Below are 12,208 nucleotides of genomic sequence, written 5' to 3'. Positions count from 1 at the left end.
ACCTCTCGGATGCGTTGGTGGCCCCTTGGCATCAGTATCGTCTGATGTATGCCTTACCTCTGATTCAGTTGTTGTCCAGGTTCCTTCGCAGGTTAGCCTCGAAACCGCACCTGGTGATTCTAGTGACGCCGGTCCTGGTACGCCGACATTGTTCACCTGGCAGTGGCGCCTCCTTGGCGGCTGCCAATGCGGGAAGATCTACTGTCTCAGGGACTGATCTTCCATCCTGCTTTACAGTCGCTGGCTTTAACGGCCTGGCTGTTGAGACCCAGGTCCTGAGAGACAGGGGTCTCTCCCCTGAGATCATTCCTACTCTGATCAAGGCTAGGAAAACCTCCTCTGGTAAAATCTATTACCGTACCTGGAAAGCTTATTTCGCCTGGTGTGAGTCCAGGGGGTTCTCCCCTCGCTCGTACTCGGTGTCGAGAGTGTTGGCTTTCCTCCATTCTGGGGTGGACCAGCGCCTGGCGCTGGCCACGATAAAGGGCCAGGTGTCTGCACTGGCTATTCTTTTCCAACGCCCTGTGGCGTCTCATTCCTTAATTCGCACCTTCATTCTAGGTGTGCGACATTTGGCTCCTCCCAGGAGGGAGCCTTTACCTCCATGGGACTTGAACTTGGTTCTGTCCGTATTAAAGCGTTCTCCCTTTGAAAACATCCGGGAGATATAGTTGCCTCTGCTGTCTAAGAAGGTTGCCTTTTTAGTGGCGATCACTTCGGCTCGCAGAGTATCGGAACTGGCGGCGTTGTCTTGCCGCTCTCCTTACTTGGTAATTCACAAGGATAAGGTGGTCTTGCAACCACACCCGTCTTTTCTTCCTAAGGTGGTCTCTGAGTTCCACCTTAATGAGGACATTGTCCTGCCTTCACTTTGTACGAAGCCTAAGCATCCCAAGGAGGTTGCATTGCATTCCTTGGATGTTGTCAGGGCAATTAGGGTTTACCTGTCGTCCACTGAATCCTTTCGGAAGACAAGATTTCCTCTTTGTCCTTCCTGAGGGACCTCGGAAGGGTATGGCTGCGTCTGCAGCGACCATTGCCAAATGGATCAGACAGACCATTGAACAGGCCTATGCTTTGAAGGAACGGGTTCCACCCTTCCCTGTTAAGGCGCACTCTACCAGATCTTTGAGTGCGTCCTGGGCCTACTGGCATCGAGCCTCGGTGGCCCAGGTGTGCAAGGCTGCGACTTGGTCGTCAGTGCACACCTTTTCAAAATTCTATAAGGTAGATGTTCTAGCATCAGCTGATGCCTCCTGGGCTGTTGCTCCTGTTGAGCCTTTTCTGTTGCCCAGAAGGTTCTCTTACTGTGCGTGTAAGGTTCCTTTCTCTGATGTGGGTACTGCGTTGCCTTTTCTACGGTTGCGTCTCCCACCCCTCATGTCTACACTGCTTTGGGACATCCCAATAGTGATGACTTAGAGGTGGCGGCGACTGTCGGAGGACGTAAGAGAAAACGGAATTTTTGTAAAATCTTACCTGTAAAATTCCTTTCTCCGAGTCCTCCGACAGTCGCCGCCCCCACCCCTCTTTTGGGTTTTTTTCTTGTACACTTACTGCTATGCTACCAAACTGAGTTGAGAGTGTTCACTGCAGGGGGGTATTGACCAGTGGGATAGCCCCCATGGGTGTGTATATGCAAATGTCTTTGTTCTTTTGACTAAGTCTTATCCCTAGCCACTCCTGTGTAACGGAAGTCAATACCCAATAGTGATGACTTAGAGGTGGCAGCGACTGTCGGAGGACTCAGAGAAAGGAATTTTACAGGTAAGATTTTACAAAAATTCTCTTTTTTGACTTACCGTGAAATCCATTTCTCTGATGTTCATTTTCGGACACAGCACCCGCCCCTCTGTGGAGTTGTAATTCTTCTGACACTGCTTGTAACAAAACTGAGTACCTATAGCAGAGAGAGGGAGTATACTACCTGGGACTGCCCATAGGTGTAGCCAGACTTTTTTTTCCTGCCTAGTGTCCTGCTCCTGTAGGGGGAAGTATAACCCAATGGTTAAGAAGATCAGGAGCAGTGTCCGTCAATGAACATCAGAGAAATGGATTTTACTGTAAGTCAAAAATCCAGTTTTTTGCGATATTATGGGCACAAGCAATGTTAAGACGCTGGGTATCTCTTTACTTGACGCAACCTCGTCTTTTATATGTTATCAAAAGCTTTATACTGTTATGTGTGTTTTTGCATTAAAATTCATTTTATTATATTTTTTCCTGAAAATTTGTGTTCAACAGTTGCGCAAATGTCATGTGACATAAGAATGTGCAACTATTCTATTTTAATTCTACAGGGCCTCTGCTTTCAGAGAATATATAATGTTTTTGGGGCTTAAGAAATATTGCCAAAAATTAAGAATATTGCATGTGTAAAGAATGAAAATATTTCTCTAGCGCTAAACTAGGTAACTTGCAGAGGCAATTAGCATTTCTAGTAAAATACCGCAATGGCAGCTGGAACTCTGTGCAAATGACAGTGAAAAAACTTTCAGTCTGTCTTGTGGCAAGAAACAAGAACTTTATGCCCTGATTATATATAGACTCATCATTCTTATAGTTTGTATCTATTCTCTGTCATGTCAGAGTTCTGCCCTGTTCTTCTCCCTTTTCTGAAGTGAATGATTGTGCTGTGTTATTTGCTTGTGATTTTTTTTTTTTATCTAAAAAAAAAAAAGACGTTATTGAATATAAGAAATAAAACATACCGATTCCAGAGCAAATCAGGTGTAGAAAGACTGCAGATAACATCACCATTGCATTGGTCACCAAGCTTAATATAACAGTAGTCATCATACATATAAATATGTGCATTCACCTTTATATAGAAAGCAAGTACAGCTGCAATGCCACCCCTAAGGAGCGTCTTAATACAGGATATAACAACCTCACAGCTTTTACAATATCCGGCCCAAAATAAGATCCACCAAATCTGAGCCTGACCCGGTTAGGAGTGCTTATAACCTTCTTCCAGTATACTGTAAATGCAATTTAGGGCACCGTCATAGGAGATGTATCAGAATGCCATGATCCCTACTGCATCAAGGGCAAGTTGGGTTTGCTAGCACTCCCATACAAAAAATCTGGCTGGTGCAAAATGGACCCGCAAGAGTATGTATTGGACATTCTGCTGGTTGTAGTCAAGAAGTGGTTAAACAGTGACAGTCAAAGCTCTTACGTTCATTTTGTTGTTTAAGAACATCTTGGTTATCTCTGCCCACGAGTATTTGTGAAGAATTTAATCCCACAGTTAAGCCATTTACAGTATCTTGATGTCTCTAAGAATGAATCAGCCGTATATTAGATCTGCTGATCCTGTAGCATCCTTTTTGAAGTGTATTTTGTATTTCAGTAATTAAGAAATGGATAATGGTGCAGATAGAGAATGAGTCATCCTGTGCTGCTGTACTAAAATAAAAGCTTGATTGCTGTGCACAAGCTTTAATATCACAATCCAAACTGGTTTAGTTAGTAGTATTTAAAAAAAAAAAAAAATCTGTGTTTTGCTTACCTCTTCTTAAAGTGATATTAAACTCTCTGGTTTTTAAGCACTTTCAGAAGCTGATTTTAATCATATACTGAAGTATGTCGCTTCTTTATTATTCAATCCTTGCCAATGTTCCAGTTTAAAGTGGAATTTTAGTCAGAAAAAAGTCCTGCTAGATGACTTCAGGCTGGCCCCTTTTGCAGGTATAGCTATGTAAAACATTAAAAATAAGCGCCTATACTGTTTAAAATCCAGTTATGCACTCTCACACCCTGCTCTGCACATGCTCAGTTGCTCTCTATTTTTAGGCACTGCTGAATTTGTAGAGGCCGATCTGCTGACAGCCTTAAAGTGGAATTAATCCCTTCTATCCTTTACAGCCAAGGAAGCTTCTTTTGTTTGATCTGCAACTGCTATGGTACTGCACATATGATCAATTATGACACCAGCCATGTGATGGTTTGACAGTTTAGTTAGGACACAAGCAAATGTGACAGTTGGCAATACCGACATTCCGGGAACGTAACTGTTTTTTTTTCCATTTTATGATTTACTGCTGTTCAGGGGCTCTGGGCTTAAGCTAAATGGCAGCCTCCAGCACAAAGAAACAAGAGCAATGCTGAAGGCAATTTACAGCGCACACACATTTTGGTAGCATATTTAGTAATGTGAAACGTATGTTCCCTGCTAAAAAACATTATTTATTTATCAAGTTGTTATGGGTAAAGCTCCACTTTAACCACTTTAGCCCTGGAGGATTTGGCTGCTCAATGACCAGGCCCTATTTTGCGAATCGGCACTGCGTGCATTTAACGGACAATTGCGCGGTCGTGCAACGCTGTACCCAAATGAAATTGATGTCCTTTTTTTCCCACAAACAGAGCTTTCTTTTGATGTTATTTGATCACCTGTGCGATTTTTTTATTTTTTGCGCTATAAACAAAAAAATAGCGTCAATTTTGAAAAAATATTTTTCACATTTTTGTATATGAAGTTCTCAAAAAAAGATGTAAAAATCAAAATTTTTTAACATTTTAGGCCAATTTGTTTTCTGCTACATATTTTTGGTAAAAAAAATCGCAATAAGCATATTTTGATTGGTTTGCGCAAAAGTTATTGCGTTTACTAACTACGGAAAAGATTTATGTAATTTTTATTGTTTTTTTTTTTTTTCAACTATTAATGGCGGCAATCTGCTATTTTTTTTTTTTTTTTTTGCGAGACTGCGACATTGCGGTGGACAGATCGGACCCCTAGCTGACATTTTTGACACTTTTGGGGGTACCAGTGACATTACTACAGTAATCAGTGCTATAAATATGCACTGTTACTGTAAAAATGACATTGGCAGGGAAGGGGTTAACTTTACTGGTGATCAAGGGGTTAAGTGTGTCCCTAGGGGCGTGATTCTAACTGTCGGGGGGGCGTGACTTGTGAGATCATCACAGAGACATACGATCCTACATAGTAGGATTGCATAGCCTCTGTGATAATCTAAGGGAGAATGACAGACAGCTGTGTTTACATCAGCCGTCTGTCTTTCTCCCTCTGCTGCGGGAGATCGCGAGTGGCTGGTGGCCATCGGAGCCGCTGGTCACACGCGCTGGCCCCCAGGGAACGAGTGGGAGCGCGCCCCCCACAGGCACCTGAGTGAGTGACGTAGGGGTATGTTGCTTTGCCCAGCAGCGGCAGAGTGCCGCAGTATATTTACGGTGGGCGGGGCGCCAGTAGTTAAACTGGCGCCATGGACGCTTCCCAATTTTCCTGTTTTAGGGCAGCCCCTTTCTCTTGCAGCATCCTATGTAGCATGCAGGGACTAGTCATGTCTCCCTACACTGTGTGTATCAATAGAAACACACAGCCCCATAGTTTAGCATTGCAAGGGAACCCCCCTTCTCCAAGTTAACAAACTGTCTGGAGCCTACACTGTCCACAATTAACTTTTACTGTGAAGACTGGCAGTTCAGGGAAGCAGCACTAGGAAAGCTGGAGCCAGCAGCCTTGAAAGTTGTAAACTGCAGGTCCAGGGGTAAGAATTTTAACAAATAGTTTACTGGGGAATGTTTATTTTGCTGTGCTCAATATGTAATGCTAAAAAATCCTGAAGGTTTATTACTACTTTAATTTCCATTAAACACATTTTCATTGGTATAAAATACATAAATATAAGCGTGTATGTACAGTAGAGAAATAAAATATGTAGCACTAAAACATTATGAACAAAGTCCATAAATGACGTCCATTTCCACCAGTGATATTGCATGGCACCAATTTGCAGTAAAGTGAAAGGAATCCACCACCAAAAGGAGTGTTCAAAACACGCTTACCAGATAGTTATGTGTATTGGGCCTTGAACTATCATAGAACTGCAACACACTCGGTGACGAATTGGACCGGACCTCTTCACAAAGATGAATCCCAGAATTGATACCTTGACAGTATACCTTAAGGGAGCCACTCAAAAGAAGGAAATAAAACCCCTCATAGTGCAGTAATTTCCATAAACTTTATTGGATGTAAAGCAAAGATATATAGCACTCACATTTGAGAAGGGTATAGTGTGCAAATCACACGCCGACCTGAATGGTTCCAAATCGGTTAGCAAGGTAGCAGCCAATGTCCTCTATTGCATGTAGGCGTCCAGCAAGGGCGGCCCGACGCGGCGTTTCGTCACATATGACTGACGTCTTCAGGGGACGTCAGTCATATGTGACGAACCACGCAGGTCGGCGTGTGATTTGCACACTATACCCTTCTCAAATGTGAGTGCTATATATCTTTGCTTTACATCTAATAAAGTTTATGGAAATTACTGCACTATGAGGGGTTTTATTTCCTTCTTTTGAGTGGCTCCCTTAAGGTATACTGTCAAGGTATCAATTCTGGGATTCATCTTTGTGAAGAGGTCCGGGCCAATTCGTCACCGAGTGTGTTGCAGTTCTATGATAGTTCAAGGCCCAATACACATAACTATCTGGTAAGCGTGTTTTGAACACTCCTTTTGGTGGTGGATTCCTTTCACTTTACTGCAAATTGGTGCCGTGCAATATCACTGGTGGAAATGGACGTCATTTATGGACTTTGTTCATAATGTTTTAGCGCTACATATTTTATTTCTCTTTTGTTATATACATATGCTCAGTGTATGATTTGAGTGTAGCTGCTTTGTTAATTATTTTATTGTGCGTTCAATCGCTTACTTTTTAAGTTTTTTAGCGCAACTATACCCATATTTTATTCGTGTATGTACAGTACATTACCCGTATACAGTAACTGAGGCGTATATGCTGTGTGCAATGTTTTTGGAACAGATTATATTGTTAAAGGCAGTACTGGTCACATCTTATCAATATCTATGAGCCAGCATTACTGTTCTTTTGATCGAATGATAACCTTTGTCTTTTAAACATTTTAGAAAAATGTTTATTTATATTTTGTTGGCTTCTACCATGTATGCCTTCTGGTTCTGGCCTTGTATAAATATAATGGAGTTCGTAGTTTTCAATTTTGCCACATTACTATGTTGGATGTCCCGAACAACACACAAAGCACGTCAGTAGATATCACTACCCTCCCTCTAGGCCACCTGCAGATGGCCCTAGTCTATTGTGGAGGTACCAGCCCTGTCCTCCTTGATTTCTGTACTACTTCACCTCCACAGATTGCATTACAGAGCCTGACCTGGAATTATCATACTACCACGACCACCACTGTAACTCACCATAGTAACTGGGAGAATGCCAACCCTAGTTAAAAGTGTGTCTTAAACTGCTAAGTCTATAAAGAATGCAGTTGTTTTATAGTCAGAAGTCATTTTATGACCTTTAATTTGAGGTCTATAAAACTCAGTGCAGAAGATTAAAGGAAACCTGTACTACGAGAACTATGGAAGCTGCCATTGCGGACCGCCTTCCAAAAATGCCTGTCGCCCGTCTCTCTCTGCTTTCAGTTTGAGATCCTGACCCTGAAAAAGCATGCAGATCAGAGGAGTCTGCTTCAAGTCTAAATTCTTAATCTGAATACTAGTCAGTAACTTAGGAACTATGACTTATGGAACACAATGGAAAAGCATGACAGCCAGGGGCCTAGTATTTTCAGAAAGAGAAGTTAGCAATGGCAGTCTCCATACTTCCTCAATGCTAGTTTCCTTTAAGCAAGTTGATGTCATGTTTCTGTGCTGTTGAGCCTCTTTCTAATATTGATCGTTGTGAAAGTTGCACTGGACGCAGAGAGGATGATGCCTAAAGTGGAACTCCAGGATCACAGAGATGAACTCCTTTTCATACTGCCATGAACACACCCTCTAGGTGTGTGCCAATACTTGCTTTACTCCAGGACTGAGTGGACCTCTTCATTACATTAGTTCTCTACAGGAGTTAGAAATAAGAGAAAGTACCTTTGACATCACTGCGTGGACCTGAAGACTAAATAGTGTGTGTGTGTGTGTGTGTGTGTGTGTGTGTGTGTGTGTGTTCTCATGGTTGTGTGATAAATAATATGACAACTTTAAACTTCTGTTCAATTTGATATCTGTTTTGTGCCTTTCCATATAACTTTATTAAACTATGTCATTTATACTGAACAATGTGCAAGTAAAATCACTTTTTCTTAAATGAAAATTATGAAATAGGTGCAGTAAAAAAAATGTTGCCATTGAAATATATTTTGACAATTGCTTGACTTGTTTTTTTCTGTGTCTTTTATCCTAGACTGTGTCGGCATTTGCACCAATTTGTAATCCTGTACAGTGCCCATGGGGGCAAAAAGCGTTCAATGGATATTTGGGTTCTGACACGAACAAATGGGAGGTAAGTGGAAAACAGGGAAATTCTTCCATTTATTATTTTTGTGTTGTAGACCCATGATAGCCTGGCTGCTTTTCTGCTGCTGTAACCGATTTTTTCATTACTCGGGTGTTTGGAAAATGAAGCATGTTGTGTTTTCTGATTTACCCAAGGCATATGATGCAACCCATCTGGTGAAGACTTACTCAGGATCGCAGCTAGACATATTAATTGACCAAGGGAAGGATGACCAGTTCCTCTCTGCAGGACAGCTATTGCCTGACAATTTTATTGCTGCTTGCACTGAACGAAAAATCCCCGTGGTCTTTAGACTGCAAGAGGCAAGTATTTCTCATTGGGATTATGAGCATCTGCTTTTAAACAAGAGTGTTTCATCGATAAGCAATTTACATACTTCAGTCTTTTTTTTTTTTAAACATATGGGTGGTATGGAGGTGCTTAGAGCCCAATTTGAGCCATTTTGGTTTTATTTAAGTTCTACATAGAGAGGGGGAAATTTCAAATACATATAAGGTTTTTATTTCTGAAGGTGACCCCATTGTGGGGATTGTCCCCTCACTTTCTGTCCCTGTGACAGGAGCGGTTGTCACCAGGAAAGAAAGGAGCAGACAGCAATAAAAAAAAAAAAAACTGCACAAATTGTCCATTGAACCTCCTCTTCTCATGTCTCATGTCCCCCCCCCCTTTGAGTGTGCACCCATAGCGGGTTGCTACCAAGCCATATTGCCTGCATCCATGGACACAAATAACGTGTCTCGACCCCACCCCTGCTTCCTTGACACAGGATTTGACTGACAACAATGGGAGCCAATGGCTTCTGTTGCCTCAGCAAATTCTGTGAGACCAGGAAGTGAGGAGAGACCCGCTGCAGATGGCACATCACTTCATCAGGTGAGGGTAAGCATAGGGGGGGTTATACTGCTACCTAAATATTTTTTTACCTTAATGCAGGGAACGCATTAAGATATAAAAATTGTTTAACCACTTCCATACCGCAGTACGTCATATGACGTCCTGGGCTTTAAGTGGGGATATCTGAATGATGCCTTTCCTGCCTGCGATTCCCTGCACCATAAGAACAATCATAGTGGCTGTTAATCCGCTTGATCATTCTTACAGGCGGCAGGAGGGGACACCCCCCCTCCCACTGCCCTCCGGTGCTTCGACCGGCTCACCCGTGCGATCGGCGAGCCTGAGAAGGAATCGGCCACCGGCGGAAGTACACCATAGAGACTGCCGATGACCAGATGGTTCCCGGCACTCTATGACTCTCGGAGGCCCGGGTGTGATGTGATGACGTCACGCCTGTCCTGGCAGTTGTCAATACTGCAGTGATCTCGGCTGGACAGCCTGTAGGAGGGATCTAAGGTCTTATTGACCCCAGATCTCCCCAAAAAGAGGACCTGTCATTCAAGATTCCTATTACAAGGGATGTTTACATTCCTTGTAATAGGAATAAAAGTGATCAAAATTCTAGCCCAAGACCTCCTCTGTAAATCTAAACTGGTAACCTGTAAAAAATTTTTAAAACGTTGCCAATGGAGATTTTTAAGTACTGAAGTTTGCCGTCTTTCCACGAATGTGCGCAATTTAAAGCGTGACATGTTAGATATCTATTTACTTGGCCTAACATCATCTTTTACATTATAAAAAAAAAATTGGGCTAACTTTAGTGTTTTTTTTTTTAAATTGATAAAACTGTTTTTATTCCCCAAAAAAATCACGTTTGAAAAATTTTGGCGCAAATGCCGTGTGACATAAAAAGTTGCAATGACCTCCATTTTATTTCCCAAGGACTCTGCTAAAAAAAAAAAAATATATAATGTTTGCGGGTTCTGAGTAATTTTCTATAAAAAAAAATGACGATTTTTACATGTAGGAGCAGAGTGCCAGAAATGGCCCGGTATGGAAGTGGTTAAGCTTTAGAACCACATTAACATGTGACCATATCTCTTGTTACATTATCCCAAAATAGACTTTTAAAGCACTCATTGTGTCCTTTAAAAAATGTTCCAATTTTTTGGTTTTCTATCGAGGCATTGTGGCTATAGCAACAATTATATACAGTATCAGTCTCCTTGTGGGCACAGTGGATACCTGAAAAGTCTTTATGAGCATAGAAGAAGATGATTATTTGCTGGTCTGCTGATAATATCACATTTGCGGGAAAGGTAAAGCTATGCTGGATATAGAGGTATTGTCAAGGGCAGAATTATCGGCACAGTTCTGTTCTTATTTCCAGTGACCTTTCTGCCACTAGGAAATGATTTTACACTCTGTAAATATGGCTCTGTTACCTTCATGTACTAGACTGTCTGCATTGTTAAGTTTATTGTATTTTCCTTTGTTATTTTTCAGGGCTATGATCATAGCTACTTCTTTATTACTACTTTTATAAATGATCACATCAAGCACCATGCAAAATATCTGAATGCCTGAGGCTACTGAAAGAAAAGAAGATTGTCATTGATCCACAAAGAGAAGAAGAGGAAAAATAAAATCATCTGCTCCGTTTTAGAGGAAATTAGGTGAATTGTTCTTCCATGTAAGGGGAAAAAAATCAAATAAAAAGAGAAATGTCAGTAAATGTGACCTTGAGTCTTTTATATCTGAACATGGCCTGTTAATTACAATAAAATATTGCAAAATGCTATCTGTGGTTTACCTGGGGAAGCATAATAATTCATGTGCAATAGTGTGAGCATAGACAGAATGTAAGGCAAGACTGTTAAAATAGGTGTTTTGCCTGAATAAAATATTTGCTCTATTTTGTCTTTTTTCCTGAATTATGCCACTCTGCTAATACATTGTATTAGTAATTATAAGAATTCTCAAAGAAGCAAAGGTCTTATTTATTTGCAAAGAAACTAAAACACTAAGGCCCGGTTCACACTGGTGCGACATGCGCTCTGACTTTGAGCGCACAAGTTGCATGACAAGTCACGCCCCATTAAGTGCAATGGAACCATTCTAATAGGAGCGACTTGAGTTGCTCGGACTTAGAAAAAGGTTCCTGCATTACCTTTGGTGTAACTTCGGCAATACTTGCATCGACATCTGTTAAAGAAGTTGTATGCAGGTCATGCTGAAGTGGTGCTGGGATGTCGGCTTCAAAGTCACAGGAAAGTTGTGGCAGTGTGAACGGGGCCTAATACTTGAAAAAGTATTTAAAGGAATGTAAAAGAATATTATAGAGTCAATAAGAATAAAAATTGAGATGATTCATTACGCAAGTCCTTCCTCCAAGTTCGGTATCGTGGCCAGGCTCCAAGAATATGGAAGAGGACTATGGCTTGACTTGGCATTATATAACACACATGCACACCCAAGCACCACACACATTGACACCTCTCACTCACCCCCTTGAGAGTCCTCAATTTTTTAAAGGATTTTATAGTGATCATCAACATCTTCCAGCGGATGGTGCCATCACACTGCGGGCAAATCCCTTGACCAAAGAAAACAGTAATCCACAGCTTGCCTTTTGATCCCCCGATGATAGACCGCCATCTTCACCTGCACAGTTTGTCTGGGGGGGGCGTTTTTTCTGCAAAAATACCCTAATAAATCATCACAGAAGGCAATGCAACTACATTTTAACAGGATATGAGTCCTTCATTTGTGACCTCCTGCTACAAACCCTTGCTGTGTAATTCTGTATCTCAGGTTTCAAACTTGTATTCATTCATGTCCACAGATATATTATTGATATCCAAAACAGATTGAACAGTCTAACACCTTTATTCTGTTTAATTTAGAAACGTTTTCCCAAGATCTAAAAAAAAAAAAAAAAAAAAAAAAAACTCCAGGCACACATTAAAGCGGAACTAAAGCCACAGATTTAAAGCAGACCAAAACCCTCCTATTCTTTACACCCAAGGAAGATGCCATTTTTTTTTTTACAATCTGTATT

At 41.4% G+C, this 12,208-nt stretch overlaps 1 protein-coding gene across 1 annotated transcript in view; it reads left to right on the top strand.

The window, feature by feature from the left end:
* Positions 1 to 10,882, top strand: part of LOC309548180 (uncharacterized protein) — a 161,282-nt gene extending 150,400 nt beyond the window's left edge. Inside the window, exons 13-15 of the mRNA XM_082248136.1 lie at positions 8,200 to 8,298; positions 8,448 to 8,615; positions 10,654 to 10,882. Coding sequence (XP_082104262.1) covers positions 8,200 to 8,298; positions 8,448 to 8,615; positions 10,654 to 10,734 — 348 coding nt within the window. The 3' untranslated portion in view covers positions 10,735 to 10,882. The remainder of the gene's footprint in view (positions 1 to 8,199; positions 8,299 to 8,447; positions 8,616 to 10,653) is intronic.
* The last annotated feature ends 1,326 nt before the right edge of the window (positions 10,883 to 12,208 follow it).

Source organism: Pelophylax lessonae (assembly GCF_965119305.1).
Source record: "Pelophylax lessonae genome assembly, chromosome: 2".
Taxonomy (NCBI): Eukaryota; Metazoa; Chordata; class Amphibia; order Anura; family Ranidae; genus Pelophylax; species Pelophylax lessonae.
This window is presented reverse-complemented; position numbering and strand designations above follow the sequence as displayed.